The 16,536-nt window shown below is 46.4% G+C and overlaps 1 protein-coding gene across 2 annotated transcripts in view; it reads left to right on the top strand.

Annotated features, from left to right (window-relative positions):
* The first annotated feature begins 4,000 nt into the window (after positions 1–4,000).
* The window catches only part of SHTN1 (shootin 1), an 86,486-nt gene continuing 73,950 nt past the window's right edge, over positions 4,001–16,536 (top strand). For both annotated transcript variants that reach the window (XM_084903743.1, XM_084903742.1), the window contains exon 1: positions 4,001–4,226. In XM_084903743.1, the coding sequence (XP_084759869.1) occupies positions 4,169–4,226 (58 nt within the window). In that variant the 5' untranslated portion in view covers positions 4,001–4,168. The remainder of the gene's footprint in view (positions 4,227–16,536) is intronic.

Genomic DNA, 16,536 nt, shown 5'->3' with positions numbered 1-16,536 from the left:
AAAAAAAATCTGTACAATTCTATGGCTTTGAATATATTCCTAGAGTTGTGCAACCATCACTGCAATCAATCTTAGAATAATCTTATCACTTCAACAAGAAACCCCATATCTATTAACAGCCATTTCCGTTTTCCCCAATGTTCTTAGTCCTAAAAAAATCACCCACTACTTAACTTCCTTTCTTGACAGATTTGCCTATTCTGGCATTCTATTGAAATGAAGTCACACAATATCTGGTGGTTTCTTGCTTGCTTTTCCCCCCACTTAGCATAATGTTTCAAAGTTCATCCATGTTGTTATCATGTATTTATATTTTATTTCTTCTTATTGTTAAATAATATCCCAATGTTATCATTTTACACATAATTAACATAATTAACATAATTAACATAATAATAAATAGCTCTGTGTATAAAGCCTTTTTGAGTAGATTCCCTAATATGAAATTAATATTATGGGATCAAAGGAAATAAATATTTTTTCTTGTTGTATTCTGATCTTATTAATCTATTTACCTCAAAAGATTACATAAATAGTGTAATTTTACTTTAAATTCCTGAAAACACAAATAAATAAGAAAGAAAAAAATCTTTTTGATCACTGCTCTTTCCTATTCCACTCCTTACCCATTGGGCTTGCTCATTTACTTTTTACCCCACAGAGGCACTCATTATCCTGAGTTTGGTACATAGCCTTCCAATTCATTTTTAAAAAGTCTTTCCTTGCCCTCTCTCTGTCTGTATATGCATACGAGTAGATACATACATCTTTAATGGTTTTTAATTACATGTTATTGGAGATTTATAAATTAATGTGATGCCTGCAACATAGATCCCTATGTGCATTATTAAACAGAACAAAAACTAATTCTATCACTACTACCCTTTCCATCAATATTTATATCATATAAATAAACCATAGTGTAATGGGACCTCTGAATCCCAATAATTGACTCTAATAGCCATCCTAATAATTCATTCCATGCCCCCAAGGTAATACCATATTGTATTTCAGGAGGCTATTTTAATTCCAAGGAAGGTAAACAGGATTAATTTCAAGGAGCTGCAGATTCAATGCAGGGCCAAAGCACTCAGTTTGATTGCAGATTTGGTGATTAACTCATTCTTAAGCTCCAAAACTGCTACCTAATTTATTATATAATTGAAGTAGACAATTAAATCAGCCATTTAAAAATGGGACTTTGTGAACGAACCCAAATATTTAACGGGTACTGGGTACTCTGCTCATATTTGTTTGAGTATGAGAAAGTATTCTGATTCTTTAAATTTGGGTTTGGAGGAGGATTGGTTATTGCCCACCGTTTGACGGGTTTCCCGGCTGCAGGGCAAAACCTAGGTAGCCATGGCTTGTTACCCCAATCTCTTCAATTTTTTCCTCTGGAAAGCAATTATTTCTCTTTATACAAACCACCTGATGGTAATGTATATCATTCACATTTCCCTGTAGTTAGTTGAGTCTGAATTTTGTCATGTTTCCTTGGCACTTTTTTTTTTATTTGTTCAAAATATATTTTTACTGATTTCAGAGATAAAGGGAGAGGGAGAGATAGAAACATCAATGATGAGAGAGAATGGATGGGCTGCCTCCTGCACACCCCCCTTCTGGGGATCAACACCGAAACCTGGGCATGCGCCCTTGATGGGAATCAACCTGAAACCCTTCAGCCTGCAGGCTGACGCTCTATCCACTGAGTCAAACCGGCTGGGGCTCCTGGGCCCTTCCTTTTTAAACTTTGAGGATTAGAAAGTAATTTCAAGACAAAGCTCATTTGATTGCTTGGGAGATCTTATGAAAAACTAGGGAAAGAATTGAATAATTAAGACCCTGTATTACATTTATTTTTAAAGTTTCAAAATGTTAGTTAACTCTAAAAACCACTGAATCACCCATGCAGTGGTCGGCAAACTGCGGCTTAAGAGCCACATTCGGCCCTTTGGCCCCTTGAGGTTTTAATAAAAGCCAGCTTAGGAGTACCCTAATTTTAAGTTAATAACAATCTACCTACCTATATAGTTTAAGTTTAAAAAAATGTGGCTCGAAAAAGAAATTTCAATCTTCGTACTGTTGGTATTTGGCTTTGTGGACTAATGAGTTTGCCGACCACTGACCTATGCTAAACTGTTATATCACCTTTTCAGGCCAAAGCAGCGCTACTGCTTTTTCAAGCTTGTTGGAGTTACAATTTAGTAGGAGTATCAGACAGATAGTTACAGCATTTACCTATATATTGGCCCCCTCCCACTCCATCTATCATGGAGAGACCCCCTCCGCAGACAAAGTTGGGGGTTTGCATAAAATAGCAAGTGAGAAATGAGCAGACACTTTGCTGGAGTAGAACCCACACTAGGAGTGTTGGGGCTGGAAAAACCAAGGTGTTCGGTAAATCTAACTTAACTGGATGCTTCATGATCAGTGTCAGAGGACTGTGCCTGTTTTAGCTCATCATCAGCATCCACAACCTTCTTTTCGCAGACCCATAACCTTAAAAAAAAAAACCACACCCACCTATTGTAAGTCAAATTCTGGGTTTGATGTTTTGTGTATGTTCCTCTCCCTGTTCAACCCTTACAACGCTCTCCCATTCTTTACATAAAGTTCCAAGCGGTCAGTAGACTGACCAGAAACTAACCATCAGCAATTGGAGAGCCATTTATTATTATTATTTTTTTAAATCATATTTTATTATTGATTTTTTTTAATTTTATTTTTTTTAATTTTTTTTTTTTTTTTTACAGAGAGGAAGGGAGAGGGATAGAAAGCTAGAAACATCGATGAGAGAGAATCCTCGATCAGCTACCTCCTGCACACCCCCAACTGGGGGATGTGGCCGCAACCAATATACATGCCCTTAACCAGAATCGAACCTGGGACCTTCCAGTCCGCAGGCCGACGCTCTATCCACTGAGCCACACCGGTTTTGGCTTTTTAAAAAAATTTTATTATTGTCTAAAGTTTTACATATGTCTCCTTTCCCCCAATTGGTCTCCTCTCCCTCCCCCAGCCATTCCCACCCTGGGCAAACCCCCATCGCCCCAGTGTCTGTGTCCATTGTGAATGGCAGGCCTGCCTCCGCTCCTGTGCTCAGGGTCTGAGCCGGAGCTGGGTAGACAGTGCAGAGGGCAGGGAAGGGGACATACTGGGCTTTCCCTCTGCCAGGCGATGCTGCCGGGCCGCTGGGTGGCCTTGGGCATGTGGCCCGCAGGGGCAGCCTCACCCAAGGGGAGGTCCACCCATCAGGACCAGGGGGTCCGCGAGGCCCTGCGCCCCACGTGCTGCAGGGCCCACGTGCGGACCCCCTCCCAGCCCCAGGGAGGCTGGAGAGAGCCAGCCCTGGCCCTGGGAACAGGGAGCTGGGAACTGACGACCACGCCCTCCTGGCTCACTGCCTCCACTCCTGGGCCGCACCGTTCCAGTCCCTGGTAGCTTTTCCAGGTGCAAAGCGGCCCCCCGCGCCTGCCCCTGCCCCTGCCGCCCCGCCCCAGGGCCCCCCGTGAGGGCACGGGGCAGGGCCCGTTATGTCCCGCTCCCCGGCGCAGGCTCGCCGGGCCCCGCCTTGGCGCGGTGTGCAGAGTGGGGCTCCCACATTCGCTCTAGATCCAGGGCCGGTTTGGTTCAGAATCCACCTCTCGAGGGCCCGGAAGGGCGGGTAAGGGGAGAAAGGTGTGCAGCAGCGAGCTAGGCCGCCCCCGCCCCACGCTGGCCCGGAGGCCCGCACGCCTCCCGCGGCGCCACCTGCGGCGCCGCCTCCGCGGGGAAACCGAGCCGCAGCCGCGATCACGGGCCGGGCCAGGGAGGGGGGTGCAGTCCGGGCTCCCGGGGGGACCCTCCCCGCCCCACCGCACCCCCCTGGGCTCGGCTGCGGGGCGCCCCGCCCCGCCCCGCCCCTGCCCCTGCCCCGCCCCCGCCCGTGGGCAGGTGAAGCGCGCTAGGTGCGCGGGGATGATCTCACCCGGAGGAGGAGGAGGAGGAGGAGGAGGAGGAGGAGGAGGAGGGGGAGGGGGAGGAGAGGGAGGAGGAGCAGCGGGAACCCCTCCAGCTTCCGGGTTGGGGAGCCGCACGCCGCCGGCGCCCGCTTTTCCTTCCCCCTCCCCCGCCGCATCCCTGCCTTGCTCCCCTCCGGCCCCTCTCGCCGACCCCACCCGCCGCGATGAACAGCTCGGACGAGGAGAAGCAGCTGCAGCTCATCACCAGCCTCAAGGAGCAAGGTGGGCGCGGGCGCCAGGTGCGGCGGCCACGGGCGGGGCCCGGCTCCCGGGCGCGGGGCCGGGGCTCGTGGGAGCGCGGCGGCCGCGTGGGCACCGCGGAGCCCGGTCCCCGCGGGGAGCACCCTCCGCGCCCCCTGCGCCCCGGGAGCCCGGGGCCGGGGTGTCGGCGCGCGGGTGCGGGCAGGGCGGGCGCGGCGCTGCGGGAAGGCGCCCGCCGGTGGCGGTAGCTGGCGATCCGGGTGCTGGTGTTGGGGGAAGGGACGAGGGTTGGGCTCCCCGGGCCCCCCTGCCACGCGGGATCGGCGCGCGGGGCCGGGTGTCTCGGGGACGGGGTGGGTGGTGCGGGCCGCTCGGCCGGCCCGGCTCCCTGCGCGGCCCCGCCCTTGCCCTCTGGCCCTGGGAGGAGGCCTGCAGCTCGCGCTCCAGCCTTCCCAGCTTTTCAGCCCGCCTGGCTCCATCTAGTTCCTCTTTCTTCCCCCAGCTGGGATTGTCAGGCCGCGATAACGTTCGATCACTTCTCGTTTTTTGGGTCACTGATTAGTCAGGGGGACCATCCGTGGCCTGTGTCCGGCTTCCTGAATTACGCGGGGCTCTCCTCCGCTGGAAGGCCCTGCGTGCCCATGCCATGCGCGCTGCCTGGGCATGGGAGATGGCCCCTCGCGAAGAACGTGTGAATCCATCCTTTCCGTCTCCCAGCCACACTCCTGCACAAAGGCAAATGCGTGGGAGCCTGACGCTGTTCACGGGGAAAGTGTGATGGACCCTGACCCCAAAGGCGGCCTGAGGGCCTGGGGTCAGGAGAGGGGAACCACACAGAGATAGGAAGTAGGGCCGCGGAGGGAAATGCGCTTTTCTGACCGGCTTGCTGACACGGCCACTCTGTGGAAGAGCCAGAGGGGCCCCTTCTCTGGGGCTGGTCCCGGCTGGTTAGTCCCAGCTGTTTCACTTCTCTCTGCTAAACTCGCTCACCCACTCCGTGAACTTGGAGCGGGCGGTTTTTTTTTTTTTTCTTTTCCAGGCGACCTAGCATTCACTCTTACCTGACCACAGGCCAGAGCTAAAGCAAGTGATTTCCTGAGGTCCTGCCGGGGGCTGTGACCTTGCAGGGATGTGGGAATCCCTTTGGAGCACACGCTCCTGGAAAGACGTCTGTTGGCTCTGTGAGCTTGGGGTTGTTCTTGAACCTGACGGAAATGGTCAGAAGGCCTTCCTCTGTGGTACTGAGAAAATGCTGGGGAAATTCGAGCGGATTTGGCCTTCCCAGTACCTTCAACTCCTATTGTAGGTCAGCCCAAGGTCATAAAGTCACAGGCATCAGTGAATCTGGTGGGTGGGCAAAATTCCTGGAGTGTTTTAGTGAAGGGCTGGATTCTACGAGTATTTTTATTTTTAAAATGTATTTTATTTATTTATTTATTTATTTATTTATTTATTTATTTATTTATTTATTACAGAGAGGAAGGGAGAGGGATAGAGAGTTAGAAACACGGATGAGCTGCCTCCTGCACACCCCCTAATGGGGATGTGCCCACAACCAAAGTACATGCCCTTGACCAGAATCGAACCTGGGACCCTTCAGTCTGCAGGCTGATGCTCTATCCACTGAGCCAAACCGGTTAGGGCTCTATGAGTATTTTTAAATTTTCTAATAACAGCCCTCAATAACATAAAGCCTTTTTAAAATTCAAATATAGTTGACATATAATATATTAGTTTCAGATGTATAATGTAGTGATTCAACCTTTATGTATATCTTGTGATAGAATCACAGCGAAAAATCTGGTAACCATCTGCTGTTGGACAAAGTTATATTATTGACTATATTCCCTGTGCTATAGACATTGTTTTCCCATGACTTATTTATTTTATAACTGGAAGTTTGAACCTCTTGTTCCCCCTTCACTTTTCACCAGTGGATAGAGCGTCAGCCTGCGGACTGAGGGATCCCAGGTTCGATTCCGGTCAAGGGCAAGTACCTTGATTGCGGGCACATCCCCAGTATGGGGTGTGCAGGAGGCAGCTAATCGATGTTTCTCTCTCATCGATGTTTCTAACTCTCTATCCCTTTCTCTTCCTCTCTGTAAAAAAATCAATAAAAATATTTTTAAAGAAGACTCTTATTTCAGATTCTAGAGATTACATTATTGGTAATATTGGCCATTAGGTACCAGATCTTTTGATGGGTGGTCAGTTTCAAATAAGAAGAAAAAATTGCAATTCCCCCCCCCCTTCTGTATATAATTTTAAGATTAGAGTAACAGTGTAGATAACCCACACGTTGTTTATATTTGATTTTGGAATGCATTCTCTGTACATTGGATATGGGAGCTGAGAAAAAGGGTGGAGTCAACCTTCTGGTTCTTTCTCATGCTGGAAAACAAATGTCACTGGCATTTTTAGAGGATGCATTTCCTTGGTTATGGACATATCAAAGGCAATAAACCAGTTAGAGTTAGAAATTTGTGTTTCTTAAAAGGTACACTTTTATGTTTTTTAGGATATTGAGTCTGGTTACCCAGGTGTTGGAACTTTTTGCAGCCCACAGTGTGGTTTTTATACCTCTCAGAACCAGGGCATTTGTCTGTCATTGGATCATAGACTGTGCTTACAAGTTTAAGCGTATTTACTAGTGATTACTGTTTGACCGATGGAACTCACTGAGAAAATAGGGACTTGAGGTGGAAAAACAGGCAACTAGATGTTTTGGCTCTTATATTATAATCAATGTTGTAAGCTGATGGTGTGTATAATTTATTTTTGAAAATAGAGAGTACTTTGTACTACCTGTCAATAACATTGTGAATAACTCCACTAACCCCTATTTAATGTGAACAAGAACTAGTATCCATCAAATACTTTTATTTTCCCTTTTTAATGCTGAGGAAACACGTTCATTTATTCTTTTAACCAATACTTACAAGGTACCGACCCTATATAAGGACCACGTGCTAGGCATTGGGGGTGGGAGGGTAGGGGGTGGGCTGGTGAAACCAGTCTTTGCTCTCACCAAGTTTATTGTCTGGTAGACAGTCCTTCATAGAATAATCATATAAATAAAATTGTACAATTACAAATATTTTTTCTAGGATAAATTCTTAGAAATGGACTCATTGGGTTAGAAGGTATGAACACATAAGGTTTTGCTGGCCATTGCAAAATGCTCCCCCAAATGGCTATGCCCCCGCCACATCCCCCACCCTCAGCAGTATCCATGACACCACACACTGGTCAACATTGACCAACAGCGCTCTTTATTCATTTTGACAGCCTGACAAGTTTCTTAATTTCGCCAATCTAATGAACAAAAAATGATACCTTTAGAGAGACCTGTATTATGTGGTTATTAGTGAAGTTTGAAATCTTTCTACATGTTTATCAACCATTGAGGTTTAATTGTATTGTTCCTTCTTGAATTTTAAGTCTGAAATTTGAAGCCATTCCCCAGGAGGGAGCTCAGAGAGAAGTGTGCTATCCACTCTGAGTGGCAGGGCTGACAGCCGCCTTCCCGAATGTGAAGCCTTCAGCGGTGTGGTGAATAAGGTTGCTTTTGACAAAAGTTGTGAAATGTAATGACGGAGTCTGTCATAATATGAACAATCCCTAATTTATACTTACCATTCCCTAAGCTCATGTCTTATAAATCACACCCACTTCTGAATTACTTCAAAACATTGTATGTTCCCTTCTAGTGAATGGTATAATTAGCCATATTATGTCTTTCCAGAAAGTTATATTATGTCCTTAAAAAAAAAAATTAGCCAGTGTGCGATAGCTTATGTGCAAGCAGATGTTGAGGTAATGAGGTAATTCTCCTTTTGTCTTTCGGGGGGCTTTATTTTATTGGACTGATTGACATCTCTAATGTACTGAGAGATGGCAACTTGGGATACTATTTCCAATGCATATTTCCCAGCTACTAAAGTGGACATTTCCCTTACAAAAAGATCATACAATTTGCTCCCCTTCCAGAATTCTGTTGGGAAATGACAGACTTAGCTTAGCATTTGTTTAAGGTACATGATTTTCTCTGTAATTTATTCAACCCACATGCACTGAATATTCATAGCCAGGCACGGTTCTAGGCATCAGAGATGCAGAGATGGATAAAACCTTGTCCCTCCTGGTGAGGAATTCCTCCTCTGGAGATGGTGGTAGGCCTGTACATTACAGGAAGAATGTCTAATGGGCATAGTTTGGGTCATGGGTTTAAGTCCTTTGGCCAGGGGAGGGCGGAGCACTTTGATTGGCAAAGACCAATGGATTGGAGCAGTTGTCCCAAAGAGAATGGCGTGCCACTACCAGAAGGGGTAGGATGCAGGCTGGACCAGCACAAACGATGGTTGTCCTCTAAACTGGTCAACATGGTAATGTGTCCTTTGGAACTTGTTGAGGAAGTTGTGAAGAGAGTGGTTGTCACTTAAGCATAAGGCTGTTCTAACATAATAATGCCAAAACAACAACCAGCCACCCCAAAGTCCTGGGCTCTTCTGGAGCTAACACTATTTAAAATGGATTTCCTATGCTCAGATGATTGGTTTTAAAGCAAGGTAACCTCCTTTCATCTTTACTGACTATCATATTCCTCAAGATTATTGAGAGAGTGCTTAAGGTTCAGATGGAAATCTAGTCAGACTTATTCTTAGAGCTGAGCTAGGCTTGGGTTAGGAAGCATACATCTATTTCCTTGCTCTGTCAGCTGAGAGCCCAGAAGAACACATCTAGCTCCAGAACGTGGCTTCTTATACCATTCCCCGAGGAAAGGAACAAGAGTCCTGGGAGAAATGGCTGATTCTAGAACGGGGGGTGGCTGGGACAGGAAATACACAAGATGAGTCTGGAGCATCTTGTACCAGAAACCGAGGAAGTGCTCAAACAAATGAGCCCACAGTCATGGGGGTATGTCAAGAGATACAAAAAACTTCCTCATTGGTGTTCTCTCTCTCTCTCTCTCTCTCTCTCTCTCTCTCTCTCTCTCTCTCTCTCTCTCTCTCTCTCTCTCCCCCTCTTCCTTCAAATTGGCCAAACTTGGGACAATTGGAATATTGGATTATAACCCAAAGTATAAAATAGTCATGAGTCCATAATAAAGGGTGTATGAGTCAAGTGTGAACTTCATGCATAATAATACGGAGGTGTGGTCGGTTATTTGTAATAAATGTACCATCCTACTGTAGGATGGTAATGATTGTAGAAACTGGGTGTAAGGTGTCCGGGAACTCTGTACTACCATTGCAATTTTGCCATAAATCGAAAGCTTATAAAATTCAAGTTTATTGAAACTAGTAGTGCTGCTTACATTCTTGTACACATATATCTCTAAGTGTAGCTGTAGGAAAACTTCTCAAAATTGCAATGATTGGATCCAAAAGGTATGTGTATTTTAAATTTTTCAGTGCTATAGATTTTATTCTATCAATTGTAACTCAGCCAAGCTTTGCTTTAAATGTAGAAGGAACACGGCTTTTGCTTTTCTCTGCTTACCAAGCTGGCTAAGCATTTTAAACATTAAAGAACATTAAAGCATGAGTTCTGAAGTTTACGTATGGTACAATGAGCAGGAATGCATTGGGATCCTTTAAGTTAAAATCCTCTGCACCACGAATCAGATCAGTGTATGGTTCTGACATATAGCCTTGTTGTAAATAAGACTTTTGGGGAACAGTTTTAGGCTTACAGAAGAACTGAGCAGAAAGTACAGAGAATTACTACATAGTTCCCCCCTCTCCCTCCCCCTGTTCCCTATTATCATCATTAGTGTGCTACATTTCTTAGAATTGACGAGCCAATATTGATACATGATTAACTACTGAAGTACATAGTTTACAATAGGGTTCATTCTTTTAAAAAAAATATTTATTTCAGAGAAGAAGGAAGAGGGAGAGAGAGAGAAACATCAATGAAGGGAAGAATCATTGATTGGCTGCCTCCTGCACACCCCACGCTGGGGACCAATCCCACAACCCAGGCATGTGTCCCAACCGGGAATTAAACTGTGGCCTCCTTGTTCATAGGTCGATGCTCAACCACTGAACCAAGCTGGCTGGGAAGGGTTCATTCTTTACATTGTATTTTCTATATTTTTGACAGAGGTATAACCTGTACCTACTATTACATTATTGTGCCCCCCCAAATTTCCTCTGCTCTGCCTGTTCATCCTCCCTTCTTACCCCTGACCTCCTGGCGACCACGGATCCTTTCACTAGCTCCCTGGTTTTCCCTTTCCCAGAACATCGTGCAGTTGGAATTGCCAGCATGGAGCCTTTTTAGGTTGGCTCTTTATCTCTTAGGAGCCACATGCATTTAAGGTTCCTCCATCTCTCTTTTTTTTTTTTTTTTTTTTTTTTTTTTCCTGGCTTGATAGCTCATGTATTTCTCTTTAACACGGGATAATACCCCAGGGTGTGGAGGTACCCGAGTTTGTCTACTCACCTGTTGGTGAACACTGTGGTTGCTTTCAAGTTTTGACAATCATGAGCAGAGCTGCTGCAGACATTCACACGGTGGTCAGGGAAGTGTTGTGTGGACCTGTGACAAGGTGCTAGTCTTTAAGAAGCCCAGCCTCTGGGCTGTGACTTTCACAAGGGCTTCTCAGCGTTGTGTTTTTCCTCCTTCGTGGAGACAGGAATGCTGGAGGGGGCTGGAGTGGGGCTATGACCTTCCCCCAAGTTCGGTAGGCTCTGGTAGAACAATTTCTCTTGAGAGCAGGCCTGTTAAGAAGAACAGAATGCTCTAAGCATATTTCATAATGGCTACCCCCCCCACCCCCCTCCCTGGCCGGGCTTTTGCTGTGAAGCCTTGTTAGCAGTCTTGGAGGTAAAACTCACAGCAGTGTGGGGCCCTCCTAAGACTGATCTGTTCCCTGAGATGTTTTTATTATTATTATTATTATTATTATTATTATTATTATTGATTTCAGAGAGGAAGGGAGAGGGAGAGAGAGATAGAATGATGAGAATCATCAATTGGCTGCCTCCCCCACATCCCCTACTGGGGATCAAGCCCACACCCAGGCATGTGCTCCTACTAGGAATCGAACCATGACCTCCTGGTTCGTAGGTTGACACTCACCAAGCTCACCTGAGGCTCTTAAGTCTCAGACTTGTAAGAGCTGAGCTCCTAGCTGTTTGTCATGTCCGGGTTTCCTGTGTTGGTGAGAGAGCAGCGTCTGCGCCTTGGCTTCTGCTCTAATCAAGGTTGTGATCCTCTCTATCTGCCCGATTGTCTCCAGTTTCTGGAGTAGCGATTTGCCCTGTGACCTCAGTTCTCGGACAGATCTAAGAAGAGTTGTTGATTTTTGGGTTGTTCAGCATTTTTGTTGTTGTGCGGAAGGGAGTGTCAATTTATAAGTTTGTTACATACCTTTCCAGAAAGCAGACTTACATATGTATTTTAAGGTTACTCAGTTTCTTTCTTTTCTGTAGGTTACTTTTTAAAAATTTATCTTCTTGGTTGAAAACTTTATAGATGTTTCTTCCCCCCATTACTTTTTCCCCATTGACCCCCCTCATTCTCACTCCCACCCCCTCCTCAGGCCTTCACCGAACCATTGTCTATGTTCATAGGTTATGCATATCCTGTTATATAAAAACCCAGAGTCTGTAACATCCAAAATGACTGAAGGCTCCACCAACTGGAAGTCATTCCTGGGTTGCTGTGGCGACCCAGCACACTTACTGCTGCCGCTGCAGGTGTCCTGACTCAGCGGGGGCTACAGATCAGGCCCTAAGAGAGGCCTGGAGAGAGAAGCAGGATCTGATCCATAGCCTTCGTGGCAGCTGTTGATCAGCACTTGCCTCTCTCTTTCACTCCGGGCCTGGCCAGCAGCCCTGCCTCTCTGATTAGGCCATTGATAGGCCTGGAGATGCTGACTGGCATAGAAACTGACCAATCAGAACCGTTAAGGGCGATCAGGCCAGCAGAAGAGGGCAGTTGGGGATGAGCTTAGGCTGGCAGGGGAGGTCAGTTGGGGGTGAGATCAGGCTGGCAGGGGAGGGCAGTTAAGGGCAATCAGGCAGGCAAGCAGAGAGGTGAGGGACAGGCAGGCAGAGGGGTTAGGGGTAATTAGGCAGGTAGGTAGGTGAGTGGTTAGGAGCCAGCAATTCCAGATTGTGAGAGGGATGTCTGACTGCCTGTGGAATCAGGCCTAAACTGGCGGTTGGACATCCTCCAAGGGGTCCCGATTGGAGAGGGTGCAGGCTGGGCTGAGGGAACCCCCTCCACACACTCCCCCCCATGCACAAATTTCATGCACTGGGCCACTAGTATGCATATACGATCTTTGGTTAATATCTTCTGTTGATTAACTTGAAATATCATTAATTCATTAACACTGAACTGAGTGTCCTCCCAAGTCGTGAGTAAATTTCAGGCATGGCATAACTTCTTTTCAGATGTGAAATCTGTCACCTTTGTTTTTTTAATCAGTTTTTCCAGCAGTGGTTTCCCTGATGTTTCTAATGCTTTAATTAACAAGTGAGGTAGAAATGACTTCTCTATCTGCGCTGGCTTTAAGAGCAGGACCCACTGGGACGTGTGCAGAAGGGAGTACTGTCCTAATTGCACATTATCTGTCATGACTCATGTCCTCACTCCCCATTAGTAAGAAGCGTTTCAAGGCTCCGTGAGCCTCAGAGACGCAGACTCCGTGGGTGAGAATCTGCTTGAGAAGAGCTCATGAGGCAGAGTTTCCTGGTTATGTCTGATGACCACTTAAGGCTTTGTTGTCTTTAATTGTCCTGTTGTAACATCTGAGGGAAGAGAGCCTTTGGATATGGAAGGAGAGTGTGTGTTCCTGTGAGGACTTAAATCCATTCTTCCTTAACGTAGCACACATATATCAGGTGCCTCCTGCATGCCAGGATTGTGCCGGATGTGGGCACCCGGGTACATGAAGACAGGCCTCACCCTCGAGGATTCTTTTTGGCCTAGCACAGTGGTCGGCAAACCTCGGCTCATGAGCTACACGCGGCTCTTTGGCCCCTTGAGTATGGCTCTTCCACAAAATACCATGTGCAGGTGCGCACGTACAGTGTGATAGAAACTTCGTGGCCCATGCGCAAAAGTCGGTTTTCGGCCCTCAAAGGAAATTTCAATCGTTGTGCTGTTGGTATTTGGCTCTGCTGACTAATGAGTTTGCCGACCACTGGTCTACGTCATACCACTCATCAACATAGCCATCGACTCCATGCTTGGTCTTTGCCAGGTGTAAGCAGTGCATCCAGTGGGAGAAAGGCAAGAAAACGGACCTCTGCTCAGATAATTCGTAACATTGTATGTTGATGCTCTATCCCAGTGGTTGGCAAACTGCGGCTCGTGAACCAGGCTTGCTGCTCTGTTGACTCATGAGTTTGCCAACCATTGACCTAGTCTCTCAATTCCAATAATTACAGGCTGTTGTTGTTCCTTGTGATTAAGCCCCTATCCTAGTGGTTGGCAAACTCGTTAGTCAACAGAGGGGAAAACCTGGCTCTCGAGCCACAGTTTGCCGACCACTGCTCTATCCAGTAGAGATATATGAACAGTGTGCATTGGTAATATATTAGAAATATAAGTGCTGATTTTGCCTGAGGTATATGGGGAGGGTTTCTTAGAAGAAATGACAGGTTGAATTGCATTGAAGATGAGGAGGTAGGGAAGATGGGGAGGGGAAGACCTTGCAGGCAGAGGGAAAAGTATTTTAAAGGCACCCGGGCTACTGAAGGTCTGAGAGGGTTCAGGGAAGCTTTGGGACTTTGGGTGTGATGGATTGAGTTGTGGCCTTTGACTGAATAGTGTGGGGGTGGGAAGGGAGAGTGGGGTCCTAACATCTTGGGGGCTTTTAAATAAGAGAGCGAAATGGCCAGGTGGCTTTGTTACTATGCTGTCTACTCTGTAAAGGATGAACTTGGGATAGAGGGAGGCTGGAGGCTCGATAAGAAGTGTTTGCTCTTATTAAGGGTCGGAACCAGGGCAGAGGTACTGGCTGTAGAGGAAGGGTAGGTTGGAGAGTCTGAGCAGTTTGATCCTTTGGAGGGGGGGGCAGAGTGGGGCTTCGGGGTGATCTGAGGTTCTCACTGGATGACTTGGTAGGTGATAGCATCAGGGGAAGGAAATCCTATGCAGGAAGTAGGAGGTTTCCATGAATGGGAATCCAACGTGCTGAGTTTGAAGACAGAGATGTCCTGGACAGTATTGTCCAGTAGAACTGTCTTCTTCTGTGATAAGGATGCTCTGTGTCCACTGGCACGGTGGTAGCTGCTAGCCACTTGTAGGTATTGCACACTTGGTATGGCATATTTGACAGTGGTTGGAATGACTGACCTGGAGCCGATGCTCGCGGTGGGATGATTAACCTCCCTGGGACGGAGCGCTCCCAGGCACACGGGGCGCTTCAGGCTTAACTGGGAAGATCCCAGGAGAACTGATGGTTTTCACCCTTGCTAGAGGAGTTATCTTCCGTATGTTATCCACTTCAATTGTGATGTTTCTGAAGCAGCTAAGTACATTCTGCTGCTTCCTGGCTAGATCATGATTTGCAGCCTGGAAAGAAAACTCCAATCCTTGGAATTTAGGGAGTTAGAAAATAGAAAACCAGCAGGATCCTTGAAGCACTTGCTCTGCCTGATCTTCTCCTCGTTTTCTCCGCATCCTCCTTTTTCCCATTCTGTACTCTAAGGTGGTGAGTCCCCTCCTGGGCTGCAGGTTACAATCACCTGGGGTGCTCACTTCTAAAAAAAATAAAAAAAATAAAAAATGGATTTCAAGGTCTAGTTCAACCAGAAGCTTGGGTTGGGGGTGGGCGGAGCGGTGGGCAGACATCTGTATGACCAAAAGGCTTCCCCGGTGATGCTGATTGAAACGTGCAGCTCTTGGGTGTGCTTCCACTTCTCTGCCCGGCTGCGGTTGACCTTTGGCCCCTGCTCTCCTCTTACTTGGAGGGGAATAGCAGTCCTTTGGGTTGCAGACACTTTCCTGCTGTGCCATCGTTCACACCAGGTGGGTCAAAAGCACGCCCAGACCGAGTGCACACAAGATTTGATGTGCTTCGCTGTGACAGTAATAACAATACCCATGGCTAACGTGTATGGGACACTTCATATGACCAGCACTCTTCTATGATATGTGTTTAGTCATCACTCGTAGTAGCAGCACTGTAAGATGTGTATAGTTATTATTCCTGTTTTCCAGAGGAGGAATAGGAGACTCAGATTAGCCCATTTGTCCAAGGTCCCCAGGCTACCCTGTGCTTGGGCTGGGGTCAGGTGACGTTTGCATTCCTGGGCGATGGGACCTGAGGGTACAGTGGATTGAACTATCCCTGTGGACTGTGGGCTGAAACGGTGTCTGCCCAAGCTGTGGGTATACTTTCCCATGGCAGAGAGTTGGTCAAATCCATCTTTTCTTTGGCATCGGTTAGTTCAAGATTTGGATCTCTCTCATCAAATCACTGAGCTGTGCAACGGACTTAAATTTGTCCCACTGTGAGCCTGTTCTGGAACAATAAGGCTTTTTCTGTGACCCTTCACACTTGCCAGAAAAAGAAGTAACTGAATAATATAGGTCACTTCCTGTTGGGCCAGTTTTGCTGAGGATGGTTACATATTTTTCACTAGTGTGTGTGTGTGTGTGTGTGTGTGTGTGTTTGTGTGTTTGTGTGTGTGTGTATGTGTAAATGTTTAGAACAATGAGCTTGGTTTTCCAACGTCAAAGAAATAAAAACTATTAGTAACTTTTCTTTCCTCTTATGCCTTGTCCCTCTCCCCTCTCTCAAGGGGTTGAATTCTTTTCACACCTTTCTACTCTTTTCCCTGTACCCGACTTTCGTATTATTTTTAACTCACACATAATCACAATAAAGCGTGTTTTCTGTGATTTCCATTAAGACACAATAGGTGAAGGGTTCTTAATGAACCCTTTTCATAAAGACCCAGTCATTGGGAGTCTATAATGCTTCATCTGAATTCTATTGGCAATATAATGGAAGAATAGTATCGGTATTTTTCAAAAGCCTTCCAAGCCATTATCTGATGTTTTAAAATACAAAAACATTTTTCTTAATATCACTATGAGATCATGGTTTTGGAAGCCTCTATTGTCTGTTTTGTACGTCTGTAAAGTAGGTCAATAAGAATAGAGTGGTAAATCAATTGGGATTTTTCAGCTTCATCTGCAGATACCTTTAAATGTCAAGTTAACCAATGCAAAGTCTCTCAGTAAAGTCTATATTTATTTTTCCAAGCAATGTTACATATAGTAATGACATCTGGAATTATGAGCATAGATTGCCCAATGGCATAAGTGCATATGTTTAGCATCCCTTAGTTCTTTTGAC

Source organism: Pipistrellus hanaki, assembly GCF_964339955.1.
Source record: "Pipistrellus hanaki genome assembly, chromosome: 14".
Lineage (NCBI taxonomy): Eukaryota > Metazoa > Chordata > Mammalia > Chiroptera > Vespertilionidae > Pipistrellus > Pipistrellus hanaki.
This window is presented reverse-complemented; position numbering and strand designations above follow the sequence as displayed.